The 28,000-nt window shown below is 39.2% G+C and overlaps 2 protein-coding genes and 2 non-coding genes across 8 annotated transcripts; all 4 read right to left on the bottom strand.

Annotated features, from left to right (window-relative positions):
• Positions 1-71: 71 nt before the first annotated feature.
• On the bottom strand, positions 72-10,412 carry RIT1 (Ras like without CAAX 1). Of its 2 annotated transcripts, none has more exons than XM_043454197.1 (6): positions 9,353-10,412; positions 8,747-8,891; positions 8,526-8,582; positions 5,906-5,979; positions 5,491-5,682; positions 72-2,781 (listed from the first exon to the last, which is right to left on the bottom strand). In XM_043454197.1, exons 2-6 carry the CDS (start codon positions 8,847-8,849, stop codon positions 2,551-2,553), a joined length of 657 nt encoding a protein of 218 aa, XP_043310132.1. In that variant the 5' UTR covers positions 8,850-8,891; positions 9,353-10,412; the 3' UTR covers positions 72-2,550. The 2 variants fall into 2 exon arrangements, with proteins under 2 accessions (XP_043310132.1, XP_043310144.1); XM_043454209.1 differs by lacking the exon at positions 9,353-10,412 and adding an exon at positions 9,086-9,237.
• A 205-nt stretch (positions 10,413-10,617) lies between these two features.
• KHDC4 (KH domain containing 4, pre-mRNA splicing factor) lies at positions 10,618-27,684 on the bottom strand. 4 transcript variants are annotated; one of them, XM_043454172.1, is made up of 14 exons: positions 27,554-27,684; positions 26,832-27,048; positions 23,851-23,979; positions 23,423-23,502; positions 21,908-21,960; positions 21,501-21,664; positions 19,995-20,206; positions 19,376-19,436; positions 17,425-17,482; positions 16,934-17,187; positions 15,059-15,232; positions 14,032-14,144; positions 12,796-12,887; positions 10,618-11,898 (listed from the first exon to the last, which is right to left on the bottom strand). In XM_043454172.1, the coding sequence occupies exons 1-14, from the start codon at positions 27,589-27,591 to the stop codon at positions 11,699-11,701; spliced, it is 1,845 nt and encodes a 614-aa protein (XP_043310107.1). In that variant the 5' UTR covers positions 27,592-27,684; the 3' UTR covers positions 10,618-11,698. The 4 variants fall into 4 exon arrangements, 3 of the variants coding, with proteins under 3 accessions (XP_043310107.1, XP_043310112.1, XP_043310119.1); XR_006266803.1 differs by having other exon boundaries at positions 11,842-11,898; positions 14,032-14,116; XM_043454177.1 differs by having other exon boundaries at positions 11,756-12,887; positions 14,032-14,116.
• LOC122437516 lies at positions 16,099-16,232 on the bottom strand. The gene has a single exon (XR_006268328.1). It is a non-coding gene; the product is annotated as a small nucleolar RNA SNORA42/SNORA80 family (small nucleolar RNA).
• On the bottom strand, positions 20,572-20,706 carry LOC122437520. The gene has a single exon (XR_006268332.1).
• Positions 27,685-28,000: the final 316 nt, after the last annotated feature.

Genomic DNA, 28,000 nt, shown 5'->3' with positions numbered 1-28,000 from the left:
AAATGACCTCTGTATAATGATTCCAAACATTTCTACCCACACACAGGTAAATAAAGGAAAGGCCCAATAAGTTGTTTAAAAGTTTTGTATTGTATCATACAAACTGTCTTCAAAAACAAGTGCATAAGTGAAAAATTTTTCTTCCCTTTGCTCCCCAAACATTACAGTAGACCAATTCTTGCTAATAGATCACAAAGGTAAAACACTGTGTCCCCTTTTGAATTCTAAACAGTTAATTCTAGACATCAGCTTCCAAATTTTGTAATTTACCAATCTGGTATGGACATAAACAGTTCCAGTGCTTTTCAACTTATCTATCCCTGAATTTTTCTCTCTTCAAAGTTCCAGGCAGTAATTGATTTTAATGCCCTCAAATTAGATAAAGCTGACTATTTAGAGCTTATAAATTATTTACACTATACAATCACTAAGAATAGAACTATGACCTACACATTACATCCCTCTAACTACTTAGCACCATGAACAGAATTCTCAATACTAATTGATGGGCTAATTAATTCAATGATCAAATATATGACACTGATAGTCTTAAAAAAGCTCATTTGTTATTTTTCTTATACACAATAGAAATTCCCTCCTGTCTTAAAGATTTTTTTTCTGGCAATATTCTCTGCTGCCTTGACTATCCTGAACTTCTTGCTTGATGCTAATAACAATTCCCTAGGTCATTAGTAATGAGAAGCTAAGGCATTAAACCTACTAGGCTCTAAGCTAGTTTAAATGTGAAACACTATTTATAGAATTGCACTGTACTTGTCTTCTGTCATGGTTCTCCAAAGTGCTATGATTCCTTAAGATATTTGTCCTGCATAGATTCAAATTCTGTATCTTTCACTTTTGGATGGCTTGAGTACCATAAAACATGATTTATTTGGTAGCAAAAACACCTCCAGGAGTTTCAAAAGGGACCACTACTCAGCTAAAAAAGTTATAATCATCACTTTTCTTTAAGCCTAGAACATATCCCACTGATGGAAGGAAAAATCCCACCCTTCTGTTGGTAATAAAAATGGAAAACAGTATGCTGAGCTGTGTGCTTTTTAAAAGGTGCTACACAAAGTCATGTTCTTAAAGTGGTCACAAACATCGCTTCAGTGACATTTAATGTTCAACATATGCTACATTACTCTTAGCACTTTTGTACTTAATCTCCACACATAACAAGTTCAGGTATCAAAATAATCCTGGTTCTAAAAGAACGAGCTCACCACCAATATTTAAAGCTGATTCTTCCCAAGAAGACAGGATAGTTTTTCCACTATGCAGTGATCAAAGTGGTATTCTCTTAGGCTAAGCTTTGTCAAGGCTCAGACAAAACCCTGAGGTGAACTTAGCAAGGTCCTTGTAAAGAAATCTTCAATGAGAAACTCAACACATGGGAATTTTAAAGCTTCAAGGCTGGCTCATTAAACAGAAATGCCACAGGCTTTCTTAGAACACTGAGTGATTGTCTATGTCAAGGAGGCACATACACAATTTTACTAACTCCTGATTAGTCTCTTCTGTATGGAAAATGCAGTCAGTCTGACGAAGGGCCTATAAAACATTCTGCCAGGCTTAGCTCTTCTAGAGAGCATGGAGAAGTGAGGGGCAAGCACTAGGAAGCAATTAATATAAGTGTATTGGTAAGTGCATCTCTGGGGAAAAAAATAAACCTGTACAAGGCAATGGCTATCCCAACCAAGTATTTAGATTAAACAAGAGTTTAGTAATCTAGTAATGGTTTCCAAAGTGTTTACCTTTGAAGGTAAAGAAAGGTAAAACCCTGAAAGGAAGAGTAAAATAAACCTGTAGGAGAAAGAAAGCTTCATTACATTTTACTTATTTGTTTGTTCTCATTCATCCCAGTGAATTTGGGTCAAATGTGTACTTCTTAGAAAAGACAGGCTCCTCTGGGGAGCATAGTTCTGATCCTACCTTTTTCTAGCCAAGTTCCTGCAAAAACATACAGCCTGATTTCCCCATTCTCATCACTATCTGCAACAGGAGTCAGTTCCATAGCTATCGGCTGAACTTTAGCACTGATCTCTGTAGAACTGATTTCCCGATATGATTTTTGTTCTGTCTCCAGGAAGCACAGCATGAATAGAAAAGACAGAAGTCCTTTCCTGAAGTCCTCCCTACGAAAATGCAGTTGCGACTGCAAGAAAGTGCAGAACAGTGTATGCCAAAAAATTCCTCTTGTGAGCTTAGCCAAACACATATGGTACACATATTCCCCTAGGCATAAAAAAGTTACATTAATTATGTCAGCAACAGAATCCAAAACATTGGCAGATCAAATTCTAATGTGGCAAATTAAACAGTAGACAGTGCTCCACTGGGTTAATAAAATCAGAATTAGCTAAGACACAATACTTTAAATACCACATCATTGAAATCTCCTAGTGGGCATGTCCCCTTCATCAGTTACTTTTAAAATAACGGTCATAACAGGAGAAAGAACAAGCACCATGCTCACTAATGCAGGTTACTGGACTGCTCTGACTAAGCACTGCAGTTCACAGATAAACACTTCACATCTTTCCTTCAAGTTACTGAATCTTTCTTCTTCCGGAATGGTGATTTTAGCCTCTTCCATACACTGTTTTTGGGCTTAGATTTTTTCTCCATGGCCAGTACTGCCTCCTTTTCTTTCCTACGAATCTCCCGGACAAGGGCATGGAATACATCATCGATGTAGTAGCGGTATGCAGCAGATGTCTCAAAAAAGGGGCAGCTGAATTCTCGGGCCAAAGCCAATCCTTCTTCCTTGGTGACCTTTAAAAATGTAAACAACAAAAAAAATAAAATAAAAATTAAAAAATAAATAAAAAATAAAAATGTAAACAAGAGAACACTTATAGTGGTAATAGCATAGTGGAATTTTAGCTGAGCTATTTAAAATCCTAAAAGACAATATTGTTAAAGTGCTGCACTATGTCAACAAATCTGGAAAACTCAGCAGTGGCCACTGGACTGGAAAAGGTCAGTTTTCATTCCAATCCCAAAGAAAGGAAGTGACAAAGAATGTTCAAACTACCGTACAATTGTGCACATTTCACATGCTAGCAAGGTCATGCTTAAAATCCTTCAAGCTAGGCTTCAGCAGTACGTGAACCAAGAACTTCCAGATGTTCAAGCTGGATTTAGAAAAGGTAGAGGAACCAGAGATCAAATTGCCAACATCTGTTGAATCATACAAAAAGCAAGTGAGTCCCAGAAAAACATCTACTTCTGCTTCATTGACCACGCTAAAGACTTTTTGACTCTGTGGATCACAACAAACTGTGGAAAATTCTTTTTTTTTGGAAAGTTCTTAAAGAGACAGGAATACCAGACTACCTTACCTATCTCCTGAGAAACCAGTATGCAGATCAAGAAGCAACAGTTAGGACCTTACCTGGAACAATGGACTGGTTCAAAATTGGGAAAGAAGTATGACAAGGCTGTATACTGTCACTCTATTTATTTAACTTATATGTGGAGTACATCAGCGAAATGCCAAACTGGATGAAGCACAAGTTGGAATTAAGACTGCCGGGAAAAAATATCAACAACCTCAGATATGCAAATGATACCACTCTAAGGGCAGAAAGTGAAGAGGAACTAAAGAGCCTCTTGATGAAAGTCAAAAAGGGGAGAGAAAATGCTGGCTTAAAACTCAACATTCAAAAAACTAAGATCATGGCATTTGGTTCCATCACTTCATGGCAAATAGATGGGGGAAAAGTGGAAACAGTGACAGATTCTATTTCTCGGGTTCCAAATTCACAGCAGTGACTTTAGTCATGAAATTGAAAGATGCTTGCTCCTCGGAAGGAAAGTTATGACAAGGCTAGACAGCATATTAAAACGCACAGACATCTCTTTGCCAATAAAAGTCTATATAGTCAAAGCTATGGTTTTTCTAGCGGTCATGTATGGATGTGAGAGTTGGACCATAAAGAAGGCTGGGCGCTGAAGAACTGATGCTTTCCAACTGTGGTGCTGGAGAAGACTCTTCAGAGTCCCTTAGATAGCAAGGAAATCAAACCAATCAAACCTAAAGGAAATCAACCCTGTATATTCACTGGAAAAGACCCTGATGCTGGGAAAGATTGAGGGCAGGATTGAAGACAGAGGATGAGATGGCTGGATGACATCACTGAAACTCGGTGGTTTGATGACTTTGAGCAAACTGGGAGATACTGAAGGACAGGGAAGCCTGGTGTGCTGTAGTTCATGGGGTCGCAGTGTCAGACAAAACTCAGCAACTGAACAACAGTAGAAAATAATTACAACTGCCACCCCAAAATGAGGGTAACAAGAAGAGACCTCTCCAACTCTGGAGATGTCCAAGCAGAGCAGAGTGATATTTGTATTGTTGAGAGGCGGGATTATTTCACTTCTAAGACTCTTTCCATCTTCAAATTATGTGATTCTATTTCTAGTCTATTTAAAGGTAACTTTTTGGAACAGGGAATATTTATAGATGTCAAATATACAATCTTAACTTCCTCATACATTTCAAGAAAGTAAATCACAAGGCAGAGAGATGTTATAATTAAGCTACAATACTGAAAACCATAAGAACCTGAAATCGACATATCAAATTATGAATGTAACAAAATTTCTCCTACTTTTGGACAGTTAGCCATTTTCTAATTTTTTGCTGCCATAAATAGCCTAGCAACAAATATTTTATATATAAATCCCCAAATAGATTATTCTGAAGAGGAAGCAACCAAGAAACATCATGAACTTAACTACTACCCAATTACTTCTAAAAATTCTGTACCATTCATTGCCTTCACTAGTGGTGATAAATATGTCCCTTTCACTACACCTTCATCTCTATACCAAAAAGCAAAATTTTAAACACTGCTGCTAATTTGAAGGGTATCACTCATTCTAAAATCCTCTACAATTTCTCTTATTCTCCCTCTTCTGGGCTCATAATCCTCACCATCAGGAAGTATACCTTGAAGCCTAAGTTTCTCTTTTTGCAACATAAACAAACTTATTTCTGAGGTTTTAGGAAATGAAAATCCCATGATACCGCCATCTGTGCTTGTGCTCACTTGTGTCTGACTCTTTTCGACCCTTTGGACTATAGACTGCTAGGCTCCTCTGTCCATGCAATTTTCCAGGCAAGAACACTCGAGTGGGTAGCCATGTCCTCCTCCAGGAGATCGCCCCAACCCAGGGATCCAACTCACGTCTCCTATGTCTCCTGCATTGCAGGTGGGTTCTTTACTGGCTGAGCCATCAGGGAAGTCCATGATGCCTCACTTAAAGTGTATCCTATTTGTCACCTGTGGATTTTGTCCTGTAAACTGATTCAATCCAGATTTTACCCAAAATATTAGCAAGATATAGGGACGTTTTCCAGGCTAGGGAGAAGCTAATTTTAAATTTTCATTTTAAGGCACAGAAATTTATAAACCGAGAAAACACAAATGACTAATCTCACAAGATTACATATAGCATTTTCTAGTCTATCCTCACCTGTCTTAGCTGCTTTAGGTCAGACTTGTTTCCCACAAGAACCACAGGAGTATCATCAGTACGTCGAACTCGATAAATAAGCTGTTTAAACTCCCGAACTTCATGGAAACTTCGACGATCGGTAATGGAGTAACAGATGATAAACCCTTCTCCTGCCCTCATATACTGATCCCGCATGGCTGTAAACTCTGCCTGGAGGGAAACAAGGGTCATTAGTGTACTGGTAACAACCCAAAACTATACACACTTTAGCTATTTAGTTCAGATCAAAGAGAGATGTTTGTTACCTGCTGTCCTGAGTCAGAGTGCATGAAAAATTAAAAGAAATGAACCAGTGATCTTCTCTGCATAAGTCTTTCCCTCCCCTTTACTAGCACGAAAAGGCCTTTACTCATAGCATTTTGAGACTTAATACCTGTCCAGCTGTATCCAAAATGTCCAGGTTGGCAGGCTCATCATCAATACGGATCCGGATTTTATAAGCATCTTCTACAGGAAGGAAGAGAGGCAGTACTATCAACTCATAAATGCAGGAATATGCAACCTTATTTTGAAATTCATCTTATGGAGAAGATTACACACAAGTTTCTTTAAGTGCCCAGATGTTCAAAGGAAGCCCCTAAATCCATTCAGATACGTAAATTGGGTCAACTAATTTTTTTCTTCCACATAAGCCATGACGTAAGTTTATTCATAGCTTAAACTTCTAAGACTTCACCTACAATTCTAACCTAAAAAAGAGCTCAGAGATTTTCTTTTTGAAAAATGTCAGGCCATAAAAGTAACTTTACCATTTATTAAATAAGTTAAACACTAAGCATTATATTAAGTGATATATATATATTAACTCATTCAATAGTGAAAATAATTCAGTGAGGTGGTATTAACTTCATTTTACAGATTAAAAAAAAAAACAACTAAATGTTACAAAGTTCATTAATGATTTAGCCAGAATCAAAACCAAGGGCTGCTTGACTTGACTCAAAAGTTTTATTTATAGTTCCTCCTCATTTTTAATACAGGAAAAAGAAAAATCAGTCTCCTAGAGAATCCATATAGTCAAAATTTCTCCTTTATGAGAACCATTTCTTTTTGTATATTATTATGGTAATCTTGGAAAATACAGAAAAGTAAAAAAGAAAAGCCTCACTATTTCCACCATTCAAACATTTGCTCCTTACACCCTGATGTACTTCCTTCAAACAGTTTTTCTTGAATCCCTGCTTCTGACTCTTCCTCAAAGATGAAGGGCCTACTAAACCAATGATTTTCAAACTACAGGTCATGTATCCATCAGTATTTGTGAGCTGTGGATGAATTTAATGGGTTAGGACCAGTGTTAAAATAAACAAGGAGAAATCTAAAATGAAAAGAGGAAATACAAAAACATACTATGTATGTTACAAAAAAGTGTAACATACGTAGTGAGGTAAACAGAGTTTCATGGTATTTTAATTACATATACATATGTGCAAATGTATACTTATATGTGCATGTTACAATATATATATTTTCTTTTTAGATTTAGCAGTCAAAGTTTGCAACAAACTTGCACTAAATTAGAAAGTAAATGAGAGGCTTCTCCCTCCATGGGATTTTCCAGGCAAGAGTACTGGAGTGGGTTGCCATTTCCTTCTCCAGGGGATCTTCCCGACTCAGGGATTGAATGCAGGTCTCCCGCCTTGCAAGCAGAGGCTTTACCCTCTGAGCCACCAGGGAAGCACAATGAGAGCAGACACCCCTATCTTTTTGCTCACTACTGTAACCCCATGGCCTAACACAGTGCTTGACAGGTAACTCAATAGATAAAAGTATGTTATTGAATCAGATAATATTGTCAGAAGAGCAGCTGAGTGGGGGGGGGGGGGACTTTTTTTTTTTGCCGGGGCGGGGCGGGGAGGGCAGGGGGTGGTCCACCATGCTGCTTGCAGGATCTTAGTTCCCTGACCAGAGTTGGAACTTGTGCCCCCTCGAATGGAAACACAGTCTTAACCACTGGACTGCACTGTCAGGAATGTCCCAGGAAAAGATATTTCTAAGTAAATTATCCTAAGCCCTAAATTTATTTTGTTCCTAGAATTCCCACCACAGTGTGAATTCATGAACAATGTTCTAAATTTAATATAGTACATGAAAAAATAAGAACTGTTTCTATTTCCCCCAAGCCACAAAAGCATCTACTATATAAAATGACCATATCCAAAGATGGGTTAGCATAGAACACTCATTGGCTTGACCCAATGGAAATTCTCCCGAGACCCAGGACCAAAACAGTGTCACCTCCTCAAAACATAACTAATATAGCCGGCCTTCTGTGCCTCCCCATTCCCATCACAAGTTTTCTATAATCCTAGGATATAACTCCTAAAAATCAAACTTGTCTCCTTATGGTTCAGGAATAACAGTAACATGTTTAGTGTTTACAGAGAATAGCAATTAAAAAAAATTTTTTTTAAATTATTACTCTGTTTTACTAATAACTGGCCATTAAGAACTGTGAAAGACATGGAGAGAGACCTTGCTAGGTAATGAACTTGAGGTATAAGGAAGTAAACGAAGGGCTTCTCGTGGAACAAGTCAGTCCAGGCTCTGGATGTCTGGGTTGTAAAGAGTTCAGCAGGCTGGCTCTACTTGTTTTTCTGCTTCCTTTTGTGGAAGTTCAAACCAGCTGACTCATAGTTAGAGTCAGTCTCAAATCAGACCCTTAGAAAAATGCTAGCAAAAGGCTTCTGTTAAGTGGCCCTTAAATTTTTCCTTTAACCTGGCAATATGGTATACCAACCATAAAAATATAACAAAGTGTCCCATTAATGTTCAATAAAAGACAGACTAAGATGGCTGATGTACATAAAGACAAGCTAGGAAAAAAGAAAATATTCATTTGCTTAGCAATCACTATGATACGCTTATTAAATAAGTCTGTTTAGGCACCAAAAAAGGATCAAAATATAAATGGTTTAAAACTGTTTCAAAAACTGACACAAAGAAACTTTTATGGGGTTTATTTGTAAAACATAAATGATACTCTGACTTACCAATGGTAGGATCATGATCTTCTGGAAATCGGTGGCTAATGAACTGCATGGTCATGGCTTTAAAACAAGAAATGAAAGGTAAAATTCACACAAAGATGACCCATGGAAAGAACTGTTAAGTATCAACACTACATGCTAGCCAGCTGATTGGGGTGGAAGGCATTTGTTCTAAGCATTTTTCATTCTTACTTCTTGTAAGATGGAAGAAAAACGTCACCTACCACTTTTCCCTACACCACCAGCACCCAGCATCACTAGTTTATATTCCCGAGACAGCCCGGCAGGGCTGCTACAGCTACCAACTGGGCGAGTCCCAGAATCCATTGTCCTCTTGGAGAATCCCGGGCTGCCCCGAGGAGAAGGCACCTAGAATAAAAGAAGAAAATATTTAATCCAGGATGGAGGCACTCGTGACAAGTCCTCGTCAGTGCCCTGCTTTCCCATACGCTGGTCTATGATTCTGCTCCCTTTCTGGCGGCCGTAAAAGAAATCCTTCACCATCACCTCCCCTCCCGGACAGCTCAGTCTTATGACTTATCACAGGTTTTCCGAATTATTACATTTTCCAGAAAGACTAGAGACGAAGAAATCTTGAATTTTTCAAACGGGGATACAGCAGGAAGGAGCCCTGTGAGAAAGTTGAGGTTTGAGGACCAAAGGAACACCTCCCCTTAGGCCGCAAGGGTCCTCTCACGCCAGCGGTACCCGGAGGTTCCGCCCCCTCCCCATTCCTCTCTACGGGCCCCCTCCCCCAGCTGCATCTCCGGCCCGCCTTCAGGCCCTCCACCCTTCCGTTTCAGGTGCCAGCCTTCTCCTGCTGCTCTTACCGGTCGGAAGTGGAAGGCCTCGGCCGGTCTGATCACCTACTTCGTCCTCCTCACTCGCGCCGAGGATCCGACACTGACCTGTGACCCCTCCCGCAGCCGGGAAAGATGGCGCCAGCAGCGCCCGCGTCCCGACCGGAGGGGCGGGGCGGCCCCGTGACGCCCGCAGCTGGCCACACCCCCTCCGGGGAGGGCCATCTTCCCTCCAGGTCCTCAAACCTAGTTCCGCGCCTCACTGCTAAGGGCCCTCGGGGGGCACAGTACCAAACTCAGGACATGCCCACAAAGGCGTTAAAACAATTAACAACTTACCCAGTACTGTATATGATATACAAAAAATTGGCCAAATATAATGGGTAAACAAGGAAACGGGCACCCACCAAATCCTCCCCGAAACAGGACCAAGATCAAGTTTAAGGCTTAAGAGCAGAAAAAGAAAAATTCCCCCAAACGAACAAGAGCGATGATTTGGGCTCTTAAATGACTTGAGACAATCAGGTCTCAAAGCCAACTAGTTAATCAGATTTCTGCACATATTTTAAGCAAATGTTGTGAAATATCTAGAATTTTTAAAAAATTTTAACGAATATAATGCCTTCCCACAGGAAATGATAATTCAAGAGTTTTCAGGTGGCCTTAAACACAGCACAGATTAAGGAGTTATCAACTATATTCACCTGTAGGTAGCAAAAACAACTACACTGGGAAATTTTTCTGTTGCAACTTTTGTACCCTTCCTTCTTTTTGACCCAGATTTTCCCAAGAATAATTTGTATTTCCTTTAACAATGCTTCCTTCACTCAGTACCTTTAACCATGTTCAATAAAGGGGGACAACAATATGAAAGTGGAAAATAGTCATCATAAAAAGCCTCTATTTTCATTTGAATTTTTAAGGGTTTACTTTTACAGTCATAAAACTTTTGGAACGACATGCAAACTTTTGGGTCTATGTAGGTATTTTTCTGATGGAGCTATAATATCATTATGTTGGGACTTCCCTGGTGGCTCAGATGGTAAAGAATCCGCCTGCAATGAGGGAGACCCAGGTTCAATCCCTGGGTCAAGAAGATCCCCTGGAGAAGGGAATGGCTACCCACTCCAGTATTCTTGCCTGGAGAATTCCATGGATATAGGAACCTGGCAGGCTACAGCCCACAGGGTTGCAGAGTCAGACACCACTGAGCGACTAAAACACACGAGTAAAAAAGGTTATGAATTTTCACATACGGATGGGTTGTAGAATAAAGAACAAAGAAACCACAAGCAGAATATTTATACATTTATTTATAATGAAATTATGATCTAAATATTTACAACATATAGGAAACCAGAGGATACGTTTATACAAAGCCAGTCTGCAAAGTATTCAAATGTGCAAAAATGACAGTTCAGTATCTCAAACTACTCCTGGTTCAGCAGACTAGCTCCTTCACTTTCACACATCAATATTTGATACAAAAAAGTTCTTTTGGCAAAACCTGTAATGCCAAGAAAAAGGACAAGTTGCAATTTCAGTCACTAAGTCCACCATTCTATTCCAAGCAGTCAAATCTCTCTATTTTTAGCTGCAACCAGTTCTCAGAGAGACAGACCATTGGATGTCATTTCTGTGATGAGTTCTGACCAGCTTTTGATCAAGTAATTTTCTCAGACCCAGTTGAAGACAAGGAGCTTAGACGGGCAGTAAAAACAGCAATGGCTATCTGAGACAAGAGTGCCTGAAAGGTACCAGCTTTGGATCATCCCAATGGAAAAAATCCTTCAATATCCCAGGATTCAGCTATATCCAACAGTTCTGCATTAGTAAAACTGCATTTTCCAAAACAAAGAATCCAAAAAATGAAATAGGGATGAGGAGGTTTTTAGATTTAAGTACTGAAAGGAAAGGATGGTCTTAAAATCATTTCCCCACTAATAAATAGTAAGGCTTTGTTTGGAACCAGTTATTATCAAAATTGACCAAACAGTAGTAAAATACAAATAAAACTTGCTTTATGTCAGAATAGGGGCTATTCATTTGGAAAAGACTGGACCAGGTCAAGGGTATATTGAAATGACCCTGTTGAACAAGCACATTTCACCAACTGTTAAAAAGCTTGAGACAAATTTGTAATTCTAAGTAAATTTTAACAGATTCTATGTCACTGCAGAAATAAGGATTTTCTTTAAAAAAGAATGGAAACCCTTTAAGAAAGGGCACACTCATCACTGACTTTTTTTCCCCCCATCACTGACTTCTGCAAAAGTCCAAGATGGTTCCCCGTACAGGCCCCAGAGTCTTATTAAATCAAACGCATGCATTATTGCTAGAGAGTCACCAAGGCTCAAATCTCTGCTCCACTGTTGCCTATGGAGCCATCCAGAATGGCATCTGTTGTTTAGCTCGTGGTTGTGATGAAGGATACTGATATCCCAAACTCCAGCCCTGTGGAAAACTACTTGCATTTTTATGACCTCCGTGTTCCTCCTCTTCGTCAGATGAATCTGCAGCGTAAGCCACCAAGCCAAACCCCTTCTCTGTAGTTTTCATTTTCTTGACTGGATAATCTAGAAGAGAGAAAAATAACCCCAACCCCATTCCCCACCAAGAAGAAAAAAAAAGATAATACCATAAATTCGTTAATTAAAAAAAAGATGTTAATTGTGGTTAGTTGGACACCATTTTGAGGTCACAGGGTCAATGGTCACCCAAAAACGTTGAAGATCACACGAAAAACAGCACCAGCATCAGCAAATGTGAATCCACCAGAACCATGTAAGAAAACAGAGAAAGAAAAAAGAAACACACACACAAAAAAAAAAAAGGAAAAAAAAAAAGGAAAGTTAGCAAGTCAGTCTCTGGAGTCTAATATTTCACCTTTAAAAAGTTAAAAGAAGAAAAGAAAAAAATGTATTTTCTTCTGTTCATTTTTCTTCGTTCATTTTTATGACTATAGGCAAAGAACAAAAAACTTAATCCCATTTATGGACCTCTCCAAATTTAGAGTTCTGAGATACTAAGAAGCAACATTTTAAAAACGACACTGGTTGACCATTCCCAACCAATAAATAAGAGATATAAGGTGAGAGGTAGCTCAGCTCCCAACACAAAAATCTTTTTAGTCTGCATCAGGTTACCTCCAGGTAGTCAAACAACAAAGGCAACAAAATTTTGAAATGACCTACCAATCATTACTTTTTCCTAAATGTCACTGATGCTATGTATAAAATGTAAGTCGACTGACTCTTTTCTAGACACACGTCGGTTGAAAATAAAAGGCTGTGTAACTATATGATGTCCTTATAAACAAACAAACAAAAAAAAGTATTCTCATTAGCCAACAGATTATAGAGGTTGGATTAAACACCTGAATAAGTCAACCTGAATGAATATCAGATTAGAAAACTAATAGCTTAAGACCAGTCTTAGCCATTCCCTTGCTCCCCCAGCTACACCTTACTCACCATGACTCCCTGTTAAAGTCCCAGACCCATTCCTTTCGTCAGACTCTGTTTTTATTCCAGTCACTGGAAAGGCTGGTGGAGGCATCAACTGCCTGTTAAAAGTTAAAAATAATTTTTCAGACACATTCAACCTTTCCAGTAGATAACAAATTGAATAACAATACAATCTGCAAATAAAAGTTCATTTTAACCATTAATTTCAACCCTTTCTACCTGACACCCTATTCTTCAAGCTATTATCAAGTTGTAAGATTAGGAAATTTCCTGGCAGTCCAGTGGCTAGGACCCAACACTTTCACTGCAGTGTCCCGGGTTCAACCCCTGGTCAGGGAACTAAGATCTCACAAGCCACGCAGTGTGGCCAAAAACAAAAGTTGTAAGATTATAAAGATATAACAGAATGAGTAAATAAACAGAAATTAAAGTTGTAATAGGGAACTATATTTAACATTACGGAATAATTTCAAAGGGAAAAGAAACTGAAAAAAAAAATAGATATGTATGTACAGCAAGTGAATCACTTTGTTGTACACTTAGAACTAATGCAACATTATAAACTATACTTCAAGATAAAAGAAAAAAACTTGTCCCAACTGTCCTGTTTGAATATGCCTTTGTATACTTTCAACTACTGTAAAACATGGTATATCCACTAATGGGATTTGCCAATCACAGCACATATTTCTAGGCAGTTTATATGAAATGATGCATCAAGAATTAAAGTATGAAAAAAAAAAAAGAACTAAAGTATGATATTCTTATGGAAAAGAAAACCAGAATGAATGAATATGAAAGAATGAACTGTTGTGATGAAAACCAGCTCCATCTCGTGAAGGCTGACGTAACACAGGAGAGAATCCAAGCCCTGGGTGGCAGGCTGGACTCTCATTCAAGTACCTCCATCCATGATACTCTATGATTCTACGTAGCAAAAATGGTTTCATTGTGTAATACTTCTCTTACTGTCTATCCTCAGGAAAATGGCTAAGACACAGACAAAAAAAAGGAAAGGAAGATACCTGAATAATCAAGTACTGACTATTCAAGGCTGAGTATAAGTGATTCTAAGACTGTGTAAGGGATATCATCGTATTTTCCATTACTGCACCCATTACAATGAACAGATTATTTGATCCAAATGATTTCATTTGTTTAACATGGGTGCTCATAGCAACACTCATTATTCACATTAAGCCATCTGAACAGACGCATATAATCATGTTCCAACTAACTTACCTGTCCCTCTCGCGCTCTTTGCCTGAGGAACTTGCCGGCTTCGATCCTGCACCTTCAATCTCATTCTGACTGGAGAAGCCTGTACCTAAATTAGTCATATGAATGGGTCCATGCTATGAGCAGAAAAATACAGTGGCATTAGCAAATCTACAACTGCTGTAGTGACTTTAGCTCCTTAACGTAACTGTCAAGTGCCTCATCTTTCTGATAAACTGCAGAAAGCTGTACTACACAGCTCTCTGGGATTTGGAGTTAACTATACTCAGAGCACAGACTATTACTTTTCTCTGTAGGACTTGGCCAGAGATTTTGTGCTTCATTATGCTATGTCTTTATGTTTTCAATTATTTATGACTTAACTGGTTTGTATAAATCTAGTTATAAACTACAAAAATGCTCCAAAGAATATTTGGTTCAAAGAATGCTTCAGAGGATTCTGGCAAAGTACTTCTCTGGGTAAAACAAGACTGTACCAAAACTATGTATTTTAATAATCTAGAAAGACTCATCAGTGAATGAGTTTATAATCACATCCATGCACAGAATCACTGCATTTCTGGCTATCGTTTTTTCAGGGGTGTAGGAATTGGAGAATGACACCACCCTCTTGTTTAGCAAGGAGAAAAAGAACAGTGCCAAGGTTTTAAATACAAACCATATATTGGTACAGTAACAGTTCTTCCCTACTCATTTCACTACAAGCTGTAAGAGGCTTTCAAGAGTCTGCTGTATAAAGAGGAAGTGCAGAATTCTACAGAACTTCCAGATGCTAGTCATAGGCGACTTCTCTCTAGGTGGAGAGCTTTGTATTCTCTTATCACACTGACCCAAAGACAAAACCCACTCAAAGGGAATCACCCTGGGCTTAACTTAATCCCTAAGGATAAATATCTCATTTAAATGGATTCCAGAATGCAGAAATCCTAGTATTGGGAGGACAGTTGACACAGATGTGAACTTATCTTTCTTTAAAGGGAGAATACAGTAAGATAAGATGAGAAAAGTAAGATAGGATATTTTATTTAACCTGGTATCCAAGAAGTCCAGATTCTCGTTCATCTGGCAGCTCCTCTGTGAATCGCCTCTTCTGTGCCTGGGGCTGACTTGGGAGTGGGGGCTGGGGCTGGGGTGGGGGCTGGGGGCCAGCAGGCAAGGCAGTTTTGACAGGAGCAGCAGGAATAAAAGGCCCACTCATCGGACTCTGGGACCAAAACAAACCAAGGAGGAAAAAGTGTGAGAATGCCCAACTAACAAATAACTAAAGGATGTTTACAATATACTTTAGTGATCAATATGATGCATATCAATCTTTCATCTTCTGGTCCTAAGTTTCCTTCAAGCATAATTTGGTAACAGCATCACCTAGTCTTCCTACCTTCATGGCAGCGAACATCAAACTGAAAAACTCTACAATGCTTTGAACTCTCAGGAAAAACCTGCTGCACATTTTTGCCATTAGGAGCAAACATGATCATGAACAAACAATAGACACTCCAGTCACTTACTTAGTTCAGAAGTTCTCAAGCAAGAACATTCTCTTATTTAAAGCCCTTTAATCAATGTAATTAGCTCTTTCTGGATCATAAATGCTGCTAAGGCTTGTGTGGCAAATGCAACTTCATCTATCACTTCCATGGGTAAACTATGTCAAGAACAAGTACAATAGTTTTAAGAGGTTGTTCCGAAAAGGAAAAGATAGATATATTAGAGAAAACAAGCACTTCTAAAAGGAAAACTTTCATTAGTAACAGCTAATATTTATTGACTGCTTACTTAATCCTTGCAACTCTGGGATATAATGATTATGCCATTTTATATACAAGGAAAACTAAAGCCTGGATAGATTAAGTTCTCAGCCAAGATCACACAGCTCAACAATGGGGAAGCATCAAGGACTCTGCCAGTCTCTCTAAACCCATACCCTTAACCATTCTGCTATATTGCTTCCCAGTTACAAGAGAATGTGGCTCAAAGCTGTAGAATGATAGCTCTGCCTAAATATAAGGTAAAATAATTACGACTAGGGGACCACAAACAGAATTGAGTTCATAAGCCTATTTTCGGTTTCACTGTACAACCGCTTTCAGTGCTCACAGCCCACAGGTAGAGAGACTGGGCAATGGTTCGAGGCTGTTTTCTCTGGCATGGGTACACTATGAGAGGCCCACCAAGGAGGACCTGCCATAAATCCATTACCATGCTTTCATTAGTCTTTCCCCTGCCTGTAAGAAGAAGGGTACATAACCTAAATGAGCTGGCTACTTATTCTTTTCCTAAAATTCTAGCTTCTTTCCTAGCTTGAGAAACATATACCAGCATTTATAATCCTTTCATTTAGGAAGCTCACATACCTCTTGGCCTAGAACACCTGTATATGATATATTTCTTCTGAGATTAGCAAATCAGTTCCAATCATTTAAATGAGTGTGGTATGCCAGCCCTAATCCACGAGAACTTTAACACTGCAAAGCCCAGGACAGGTAAACTATGATTCAGGCCTGCTATCTGTTTTTGTAAATCAAGTTTTATTAGAACATGGTCACACTCATCCATTTCCTAGTGTAGCGATGGATTTTCCGCTACAGCAAGAGTGCAGTAGTTATGGCAGAAACTATATGGCCCCCAAAGCCTAAAATACATATCTTCCAGCCCTTCGTGAAAAGCTCGACAACTTGTGCTCTAAAGCAGTATTTGGTGGCAAAAGTTATAAAACTGTAAACTTTAGGATAAATATACACATGTATACACTATTCCAAAGTATTCAGGTAGTTCAACGGTGGGAACACAGGAAGAAACACCTCGAATTCTAATTGCTTCCAAATAATACCCCCGCCTTCCCACCCCCTCCCTGCCCCGATTTTCCTGGTTCACCAGTCTCAGATTCCACATCCTGGCATCCTACCTGTCCAGTGCTAGCTGGAGGCTGCACTTGTGTTATCGGGTATTGTGTTGGCACAGGTGGAACTCCAGTGGGCAGTGCTGGCAAGACTCCAGGTGCCAGAGAGACAGCTGGTGGCACCATACTTGGCACTCCGTAAGGAGGCTGGACTGGCTGCTGAGGGGGGGGAACAACAGGGTAACCAGACTGATAGCCATTGGATGGATAGTATGGTGGCTGAGGAGGGACACTACTTATACCAGAGGGTTGTGTATAGCCTGAGGGGGAAGAAAAAAAGTGTTTAATCAGCTGCAGCAGAACGAGACATTTTAGCCGAATATTAAACTTAATCTCTAGGGAAGAAAACTACTGAGGCACAAATGGCTTTCCAAATTACCCTACATTAAAGGGAATATCATTAGTGCCCTGGCACAGTTACTTTAACTTCGCATATCTCACTTTATTCATTAATATCACTACCAAAATATTCTTTAAACACTTCAAGACATACACACCTGGTAAGGGTACAGCAGTATTGATCTGATTCACAAATCTAGAGTACTCAGCATGAACCTGCAAAGTGAAGGGGAGACAAATCAATATGGAGCAGTCTCAATTCACTCAGTATATAAAAGGATATATAATTCTAGGATCAAAGCAAATTAGAAGCCAAAACATCTCCATCAGTGTTTCAATCAAATTTATTAGATGTGTTTAACCTAAATTCTGGGGCCTCTGAGGTAGCCTAGTGGTAAAGAATCTGCCTGCCAACACAGAAGACATGGATTAGATTCCCTGGGTCAGAAAGATCCCCTGCAGGAGGAGATGGTAACCTACTCCAGTATTTTTGCTGGGAGAATCCCACGGACAGAGGAGTCTGGTGGGCTGCAGTCCATGGGATCACCAAAGGTCAGACACAACTGAGCACACACAAACAATTTTAATAAGGCACACCAATAAATTACTAACCCAGGTTTTGGGAACAAGAGACATGGACAACAGGAGCACCCTAAGAGAAATGAAAGTCACTCAGTCATGTCTGACTCTGCAAGCCCATGGACTATGGGAATTCTCCAGGCCAGGATACTGGAGTGGGTAGCCTTTCCCTTCTCCAGGGGATCTTCCCCAACCCAGGGATGGAACCAGGGTCTCCCACATTGCAGGCAGATTTTTTTATCAGCTGAGCCACAAGGGAAGCAATTTGAGGGGAGCATCCTAACCCCCTCAAATTGACCCAATTCTAGGGTAGAAAATCATTCACAGAGCCACAGAAATTAAGCAGTTAAGATATTTCTAAGTTTTCTGTTTAACTGTAGAGAAACCATTCATTTACTGGGTAATTTGCTCTCAAGAGTTCATGGTTTAATGAAGGTTTATTACCTCTTCGATATAGTTCTTCATCATAAGGATCTTACTAAGTCTAACTTTAAGATGAGGAACTGGTCAAGAAGTTATATGATACAAAGGTTGGTAAATCAGGTTACCTTACAAAAGCAAAGAGAACAACAGCTTCATCCTGAGATGCCTGATACCAAATTCCTTAACTTACCAAATAACTCAAGATTGAACATATTCAACCCCTCGAACCTTATTTCGTTTAGGTGCTATAAAAAATCCTATGGTTTAACTTCTGGTTATTTGATTAGAGAATAAACAGAATGGATAGTCAAAGAAGCCCAAAGGATACCCCAAAGGATAACTAGTTTTCAACTATGATAACTCAACCCATACTTCATCTAAAGCTAATATCAAATTTGGAATTCAGATCATAAACAACCTGACCAGGATTAACAGCAGTATTTAAATAAGTGACAACCCTGAGACTGTATGATACTATACAGTGGAATGTCATACTGAAACAGCTCCTGAAGAAGAGATGCAAGTCAACAGTGACCCTGGCTGGGGGAGTCTGACTTCCTTACAGAGAGGATCAGTTGCTGGAATAATGCAGTAGTTTGAAGTGTCGTTCCCACCCCCTACCAAATTTATGACTGCCAAAAACACTGGAATATGACCTTGTTTGGAAACAATGTCTTTACAGATGGAGATCATTAAGTTGCAGTCATGCTGGATAAGAGTGGACCGTAAAATCAATCTCCTCCTCCTTATGAGAGGAGATATGAGAGACACAGGAAAGGCCAGGTGAAGATGGAGGCAGAGTTAAGCTGACCCAAGGCAAAGAATGCCAAGGACTGCAGGTTAATTATTAACAAGCTAGTTGAGAGGAATGGAATGGATTCTCCCTTGGAGCCTTCAGAAGGAACCAAGCTTGCCCACACCTTGATTTTGGACTTCTGGCTTCCTGAACTGTGAGAGAATAAAGGTCTGCCATTTTAAGTCATCTGGTTTGTGGGAATTTGATAGGGGAGGCCTAGGAAACTCATACAGGTAGAAAAATAACTAAGACACAGTCCAAGATGGCAGTAGATCTTCTAAATGAGTTTCAGACAGATAAATGTAACTTACTGTTTGCAAGAGATTCTCACAGAGCTTCTTGGCAGCAGCTAGGCCTTCTGGTTTGGGATGACTGTAAAGACGTAAGAACCAATAAATTTGAAGCAAAGAAAAAGAAAAGATACAGAATTCTGCTTCCACTTTGTATGCTGTTTTATAAATGCAGTATAGTCAATGTAGCACAAATCTAAGTTTCTGAATATCACAAAACAGAAACACAAAAATAGTCCTTAAGCCCTTCAAGATATAACTAATATCATTGCCACAAATGTTATGGTCTCCTTTGAGTAATAGTATTTCTTGATATAAACAAAATCTACTTAAAGATCACTAAAATTATTTTAAAATGTATTAATATTGTCATAGGTTTAAATCAAAGTTATTTTCAGCTTATTGCAGCTCATTTTATGATCACAGACTCTTATAAAACCCAAAGATGTAAATACTAAAAAATCCAATCACACCTCTACTTCAGTTTTTATTAATTACAAAGTGATTACTGCTATTATTTACTTAAGTTCCTAATGCTATTACGTATTAAGCTCATATTCTCTTGCTCCTCTTGAGTCATTTCTGCCTGTACTGATCAGCTGACAAGTATCTAAATGTCCTTGGCCCTATCCATCCATACCTGATGTAAATGTACATAGGTTCAAAAGCTTCTCGGCCAGATGCTGGCTCAATGCAGCCTGAGCCTTTCCCTCGTAGGAAGACTTTGGCACCTGTTTCAATCTGAATGTGCTGCAAATAGGTGCAGCCTGGACCTTCCACTTTCTCTTTGACATTAAAAGTGGGCACAGCATGTTCAAGACCCACGAATAATTTATCTTGAACATAATGCATCTGCAGAAGAACAGAATACCTCTAATTAAAACAGAATACACAAATAAATCCTTAAAATGAAAATTATTAGGCAAAATACTTTAATCCTCCAGATACTTTCAATCACTTCCAGAATAAAGACCCTCCCTCCTTAATTCCTACCATGAACCTAAAAAATAAACCCTATCAAGTTGCTTAAACACAAACTACAAAAAAAAAAAAAAAACAACACAAACTACATATTCCATGTACATACCTACAACATTAACATCTTACTCTGTTCAGTAAAATCTATTTAAGAAGTGAAAACCCAAGATTCAATACTGAGTAGGTATATCCACTTACTGTACAAGAAATAGCAGACAGTTTCCTGTGAAACTGGAGCAGAATGTCGGGCAGTACAGTCAACCCTGTGATGTTCTCTAACACACGGAGGGCTGCTCTCTCCAACCCTTTTTTTCTAGGAGGATTGTATCAGCAGAGTCTTGCTTCATCAGACTCAGCCTTCTTAGTCCTCCAGTTAAGTTTACTAAGGTAAACCAAACCACTAACTTCAAAATGCACAATATGTGTACTGTTTGATCTGTCAGTCCCTTTTCTACATCAACCACAAACTGGCACTTGCCATGGGTGCTTACCATCTTCCTCTACAAGGATTAAATCATGTGCTGCTGCCACTGCTGGCCTTCAATACCCTCTGAAAGGAGTTCAGGGTGGAAAATAGAAATGAGGCACTCTTGCACTCCCAGAAAACTGGCAGGACAGGTCTTCAGATAGCTAGCTATTCTCAAGAGCTTATTCTATGACTCTAATTTTTACATCTTCTTGTACCAGAAAAGCACTAAAATCCTTCACGGTGATGACTATTTCTCGTGACTAGCAGAAGCTTTATGAGACCAGAAGAACTTTCTAAAAAATAAACATGCTTAATTACATGTACTCCCAGTTTACCAAAATCACATATATACTGTCCTCCCCCTCTATCTCTCTGGAACAGTCTCTGAGAATTATTTGAGGTACTATCTCCCGGGCTACAGTTTTCATTCTGGTCCAAATAAAACTTAACTCTCAACTCTCATGTTATGCATTTTCTTTTAAGTTGACATCTAGAATGTATCAATATAAAGAGATGTGTGTTCAGATGTTCACTACCTCTCAGTAACCTAAATGGTCCGTTAATAGGATTATCAAAGGGGGTAACTTTTAGGTTGCAACTTCAGGGTTTTATTTTTTTCTTCATACTCCCTATAGTATTTGGTATATATCATTTTTACAGAAATGACAACACTGTTAATGATATCTCCATAAAACATACCCCTGACTGGAAGGGAGGCTTCTGGCTAACAGCTGGAGACAGCTGTGCAATGGGTGCTGGCTGGTGATAGACAGTGACTGTTGCACCGTTAAAAGTTGGACTTGTCCCTGTTGCAGCTTTGACTACCCCATTGGTAATAATTTCTTTGATTCGGTTTACAGCTCCTAGGGAAAAACACAGACAGTAAGGTACTACACAAAAGAAATGAACAAACAGATAAACAACAATGATAAACACAGGCCAATCCTCAGTTACTTGTGTTTTTAATCCATTTTATAGATTACCCAAATATATTCATGAGTAGTTCATAAAGAAGAGTGAGAACAGCCATCAGGAACAGTTTGCCAACTTATTACGTATAATATTTTTTCAAAAAGAGCAGTGTGTGAGTCAAAACAATTACTTACTGTCCACTAATTCCCGTGTCTGGCCCTGAACATGAAGATACAATGGACGATCCCTATAAAGAGAAATATTACAATGATAATAGCAAGCTGGTCACAACCAAAGGGTCAAATGGGTCAGCAAACCTAATCTGTATCACTCATATGTTTCCAAATAAGTAAAGGAAACCATATACATGAAAATGGCTGTTGCTAGTAAAATTTCTAAGAACATGGTTTTACAGCTGGCGAATGAATACACTTTGCTGGCTGCTTATAGTAAATGGGTCCACACAGGAATCAAATACGCTCTTATAGGCTCATGAACATTAATCTCTAGTCTTCTGGATAACCCAGTGTTTGAGAACAGAATTTCTTTCTGTTGGCTGTCGAGTAAGTTATGGGCAAATGGGCTCTTGGCTATCCAACCTAATGTGACAAGAGTGGTGGCATATATATATGTGTATATACATATATATACACACACGTATATTTCTTTAAAGGTCCATACCCAACTGAGAAGACTCTTTAGACTCTAAACATAACATGGGGCTTCCTTGGTGGTTCAGTGGTTAAGAATATGCCTGCCAATACAGAGGACATGGGTTTGATCCCTGGCCTGGAAAGATTCCACACACTGCAGAGCAACTAAGCAACTAACCAACCAAGTGGGCAGCAACTACTGAAGCCCACACACCTAGAGCCCATATTCTGCAAGATGAGAAGCCATCACAATGAGAAGCCCATGCACCACAACAAAGAGTAGCTCCTGCTTGCTGCAACTAAAGTCCAACGAAGACCCAATACAGCCAAAAATAAAACAAAACCATAAACTCACTTAAACTGTGATTATAATAATAAAGTGATCAACAATCATACTAATAAAAAGCTGTAGGCAAAATATAACTGTGTTTAAAGAAAAAAATGTTTAAAATAGCAACCAGCACATATACAAAGTTAAAATACAGTCTTAGCTTGGGGTAGAGAGCAAATTTTGCCTCCTAATTATATTTAGTTTAAACCAATATGAAAAATGTTGCACTGCCTGAATACCTGCCCTAAAAAACTGGATAATGGAAGTAATGAAACTAAACTGAGATGAAACCTTTATATGGACAACCTACAACCTATAATCATCACAGTGGTAATGAAGAATCTGATAAAAGGATTTTTCTAAAAGGGAGATTATGACAAAGTAGGAACCCACTTGTGGGGGGAAATATTTCCATAGAAAAAAATTTAGATATACATTAAATATTAACAACTACTGTCTTCTGTCACAGTTGACTCTAACTTATTTCCTCCAGTACAAGCATTAATTGTGAAGTAAAAAAACAAACAGCAAAAGGAAAGAAACAGCTGCCAATACTTCTTACATCTGAGATGTCTCAAATTCTGCTATAAAGTGACTGCATGCACACACGCTTGTGTACAGCTACTAACCAAACATGTACACATATTCCCTACAAATGACAAATATGAAGCTCATGTGAGTCCTACGTCCAACTCTTCCCCAAAGTATAGGACATGCATACATACCCTGGTCCTACTTTGGCCTTCTCCTCAGTTGTCATGAACCTCCCTCGAGTTGACACTGCAGCCCCACTAAGCCGGCTGATCTAAAAAGCAAACAATGCATTAGACGATTTGGCAATTCGTTGAGTTCAATGACAGGCAGCAGGATAGATTTTCCCCATTTATTCAGTCCATCAATATGCAGGAGTGAGTTCTCTCCTATTATCTGAAATTTTAATTTTATTGCTTCTTATCCAAACTAACTCAAGGAATTCACCCCATCTGTTTCTTTACCTTCATGAGTAAGTTCTTTCACAGTTAAACCCAATCCTGACTTTGCAGACCCAAAACCACTAATAAAAAATCTGACTCCTGTTTGTGTTTAAAGGCCTTGTTTTCCTGACACTACATCCACCCACCACCTTCCCCACAGAGGCCCAACATCTCCGTACCTCATCTTGAGTCTGTCCTCGGGTCAGCAAGTTCCTACATGTGAGAGGCACATCATTGATCTCTACTTCAGCCACCACCAGGTCATCCTTGCTTTTATTGCTAGTTAGGCCTTTGCCAGGGGCCTGAAGCTGTAACAGGAGAAATTACATTAAAAAGTTCATATGATGAAATAATCACTTTGCTGTTCAGTTTATTTAATTTTTTTTTTTTTTTTTTGCTGTTCAATTTAAAACGATACCTTCCCAAGTGCCACTAACTCCTTACCAATCCCCTCTACCTAGCAAACACACCTGGAAATATTCCTTGGTCATTAGTCATAAACAAAATAAAAAGCAAACAAAACCTCCATAAAATGACACCAAGTACAGTCAATTTACTTGAAGGCCATCATTAGATATCTTTGTAACCTTGGCCCTGTGTGCATTTTTATGACCATATGATTACAGAAATGCTATGGACTAAAAGCTGCAATCTCCAAAAGGAAAATTAAAGGCCAAGTTATGATGCTTTACTGCTCAATTAAGATAGCTATAGGTGTAGTAAAATATAAGGTAGGGTAGAGTCCATGCACAACCGGAGCCCTCACACATCTCATCTGTGTAATAGAAAGCTGCCTGTGTGCCAAAACTAGGGTTGCAATGTGACCTACGCAACATAAAAAAATTCTATTCCAAAAAAAAAAAAAAAAATTCTATTCCTACAGAAACCTCAGAAATCCTTATATTGTATCCAGTTCACATCCCATAACTCTCTATTAAGGAAGAACAAAGAGAATGAATGAAAAGACAAGCAAGATTCTAAAACCTGACTGTTTTCTCTCAATTTAAACTATGGGCAAATCCACAAGACTGTAAAATCAACTATACTTTAATAAAAAATAAAATGGAAAAAAATGCTGTACAGCAGAAATTAGCATAACTTTGTAAATCAACTATAATTTTTAAAAAAGTTAATAAAATAGAAAAAATTAAAAAATAAACTACAGGGAATTCCCTGGTGGTCTCGTGGTTAGGATGCAAAGCTTTCACTGCTGGGGGCCTGGGTTTAATCCCAGGTTGGGGAATTAAGATCCCACAAGTTGTGTGTCATGGCCCCCTAAAATAATTAAAATAAACTACAGGTAACTCCAGATAGCTGAATTTGAGTGTTATCTCAAAAACTTTAACCTCAAGATAGCCTTCCCCAACCCTTAGTTGCCGTGGACAGCACAAGGAAGGTAAAATACAGATTATTTATTTGCACATTAGGTATTTTTAAAATGTGGAAGTAAACGAAACTCAACAATATCTCTTTTCCTTTACTGACTTTCAGAATGCATTTACACACCTTATCTCACTGAATCCTTATACCTTTAAAGGTACGTTATCAAGTGCTGTCCAACAGAACTTTGTTTTCCACTTGCCAGTCCAATATGGGGGCCGCCATACACACATCGACTGAGCACTTGAAATGGGCAACATGACTGAGGAACTAAGTCTTAAAATTTACAACCAGTAACTGGGGGTTCTAGGTTTAATACGTAGGCATTCTGATTCTAAATCCAGTACTGATGCACCATGCTGCCTTCTGCTGGGTTCAATTACCATTTTAGAGATTACTTTTTTAGAGGAAAAAATGAGTCTAAATGAGTAACATCAATATCAACAATTTTAACATTCAAGCATCCATCTCTATCAATGTACTTTTAGTATTTTCTTCTAGATTTTAGAAAGAAATAATTGACTCACACGGATCTTTTCAACCAAAAAAATACAATGAATAACAAACTTCCAATTTGCTGAAAGTTTTCGCCAAATCCACAGAACTCAAGCATTAAAACATCCACACAGTTTCTGGCCTACTGATAAATGATGTTATCTTACTGACAAAGTGGAAGGCTGAGGAATTGCATTTTCTTTCTTCCCCCAGCCCACCCAGCTTTATTGAAGTACAACTGACAAAACTGTAAACATTTAAGGTGTACAATGTTACATTTTGATATAGACATATACACACAGTATGAAATAATTACCACACACTAATTAACATATCCATCACCTCACACGCATTGCGTTTTCAAGCAGAACTCTTCACAGCTACCAAGGAAGGCAATTTTAATTAAACCAAAATAATTGTTTTTCACATGAAAACTACAACAGGGGAAAAAAAAAGAAAACTACAACGGAATAGGCTGTCTTGGAACAAACTGAATTCTCCAACTCCAGAGGCTTTCAAACAAAAGCTAAACACCCAGAGTCTGAGGTGACACTGAAGTAAGGCATCTGTGTCTACCATGTACAGATCTAAGACAAGTTAACTTTCCATTCATGAACCTAATTTTCCATATTATAAACTGGTGACAATAATCCACTCCATACTTGTCGCAAGGTTGTTTCTTCCCCCTGAGGGCAAAGCATGCATTCTAGTAATATAAACAGAACTGTACTCCTTATTCTATAGGAAAATTCTTGCATTCTGCAGCAAGATAAACGCTTCAAAGTTCAGACCCATTTCAGTTGTAAGCTTCTCGTTATAACAAAGATTTTATAAAATGACCAAATAATTTCCTAATTTGTATGAAAACAGCAAAACAACTCACATATCAATTAATCATTTTAGTTCATGTTTAACTGCACTTCAGTTAGACAGTCATTAGATATCTGAATCTACAGCTTTTTAACTCGACACGACAATTTAAACCACGCGATTTATCTGAATTTCTCTTTTGACTTCAGGGAAAACGTACATGCTATCAAAAAACATATTACACCACTGCTTTAGATAATTATATACATAGAACTAAAACCGAACTAAGTGAATTCCAATCAAACTGCCTCCTAAAAAGAAATCACAAGATATCATCAAATACATTTCAAATGTAAGTATCTTTAATTACTGTATCCGTTTTCTCTTTCATTCATCCAAGTTATGGGAGATTACAAGATTACAAAATAACCCCCATTGATACTGCAATTAGCAGAGTCCCCTCAACTTCAAATACCTTCTCAGCAGCATTCTGAGTTGGTTTCAGCTTTCCTTTGGCCATGAGCATGGCATTGATCTTGGCAGCCACAGCAGCAGCAGCATCCAAGGCTCCAGAGGGTGCAGCTGTGGAGCCCCCCGGGCTTCCCCCACTGCTGGTAACCTCCCCCCCTGGGGTCGCCGGTGGCAAAAACAGAAGGGGGGCTGGAGCTGGTTGGTCCCATTTGCTGCGGCGCCTACGGAAGTAAAAGAAAAAATATTAGGCCCCATCAAAGCTTTCAGTTATATTTTTCTCCCCTTACGACGCCTTAACACGCTATTTTCCCGCTATCACGTTCCCTTTACAATTTCGACTCTCCTATCAGAAATGGAATTACCATCTCTCCTTCGAGAGAACTACTGCAACATTTCCCCCAATACTTCTCCCAACCTCGTTCCAGAATCTACTTCCTTTCTCCTCCGTCATCCCTATTAAGATTCCACTCTGTCCCATACGTCCTCGTTTCCGCCTCCCCCTTATTTCGGCCTTCCTGAAGTCCCTGCTTTTCTCCTCTTTCTGATCCCCGCTGGCCTTTTCCAGGGACTCCAGGCCTGCTCACCACCATTCTCCCCAAAAGTCTGGCCCTCCAATATGTCCACTTCCCACCTCAGGGCCCTTCCACCCATACGCTGCTTCCCATGATCCCTCTGCCTCTCCTGCTCCCCACGCTCCCTGAGATGCCCTCTCCCGCGAAGCTTTACCCGCCGGCTCCAGGATGTGTCGCGCTCCCCGCGGACATGGCGACCGGGTCTGATCAACCACCCGCCAACTACTCCACTACCACCTTCCCGTCACTTCCGCCCCCAACGCCCTTACGCAGAGCCTCTTCCGGTCGTGAGGCAAAGCGGTTCCGGTGTAAACGTCTATTCCTATTGGACTCCGATTTCAAGGCATCTGGAGTTGTGGGAGCCTCTAGGGTGTGACCTTCCTGCTTGCGCCTTGCCCTTGAAAAAGATGGCTGCTAAAACTCATATTAAGGAAGAAATGTGGCAAGGAGAATTCATCTTTGCTGTGGGCAAGTTGGTAGCCTAGAAGACAATACGCATGAGTCTGGGAATTAAACAGGTTTTACCCCAAATTCACTTACATTCCTGTGGAGTCCCAGCCTCTGGCTTGGAAGAGTGCTTTCCCACGACTTTTACGAACTT

Source organism: Cervus canadensis, chromosome 2, assembly GCF_019320065.1.
Source record: "Cervus canadensis isolate Bull #8, Minnesota chromosome 2, ASM1932006v1, whole genome shotgun sequence".
NCBI classification, from domain to species: Eukaryota; Metazoa; Chordata; class Mammalia; order Artiodactyla; family Cervidae; genus Cervus; species Cervus canadensis.
This window is presented reverse-complemented; position numbering and strand designations above follow the sequence as displayed.

Coding starts and splice junctions, on each gene's coding strand:
- RIT1 (XM_043454197.1), bottom strand. CDS start 8,849: ATGGATTCTGGGACTCGCCCAGTTGGTAGCTGTAGCAGCCCTGCCGGG. Junction 5,980..8,525: donor AGATCATGATCCTACCATTG/GTAAGTCAGAGT, acceptor TCCTTCCTGTAG/AAGATGCTTATAAAATCCGG. Junction 5,683..5,905: donor TTTTGGATACAGCTGGACAG/GTATTAAGTCTC, acceptor GTTTCCCTCCAG/GCAGAGTTTACAGCCATGCG.
- KHDC4 (XM_043454172.1), bottom strand. CDS start 27,591: ATGTCCGCGGGGAGCGCGACACATCCTGGAGCCGGCGG. Junction 17,483..19,375: donor GTGAGAATCTCTTGCAAACA/GTAAGTTACATT, acceptor TTCACTTTGCAG/GTTCATGCTGAGTACTCTAG. Junction 15,233..16,933: donor CTCCAGCTAGCACTGGACAG/GTAGGATGCCAG, acceptor TTTTGGTCCCAG/AGTCCGATGAGTGGGCCTTT.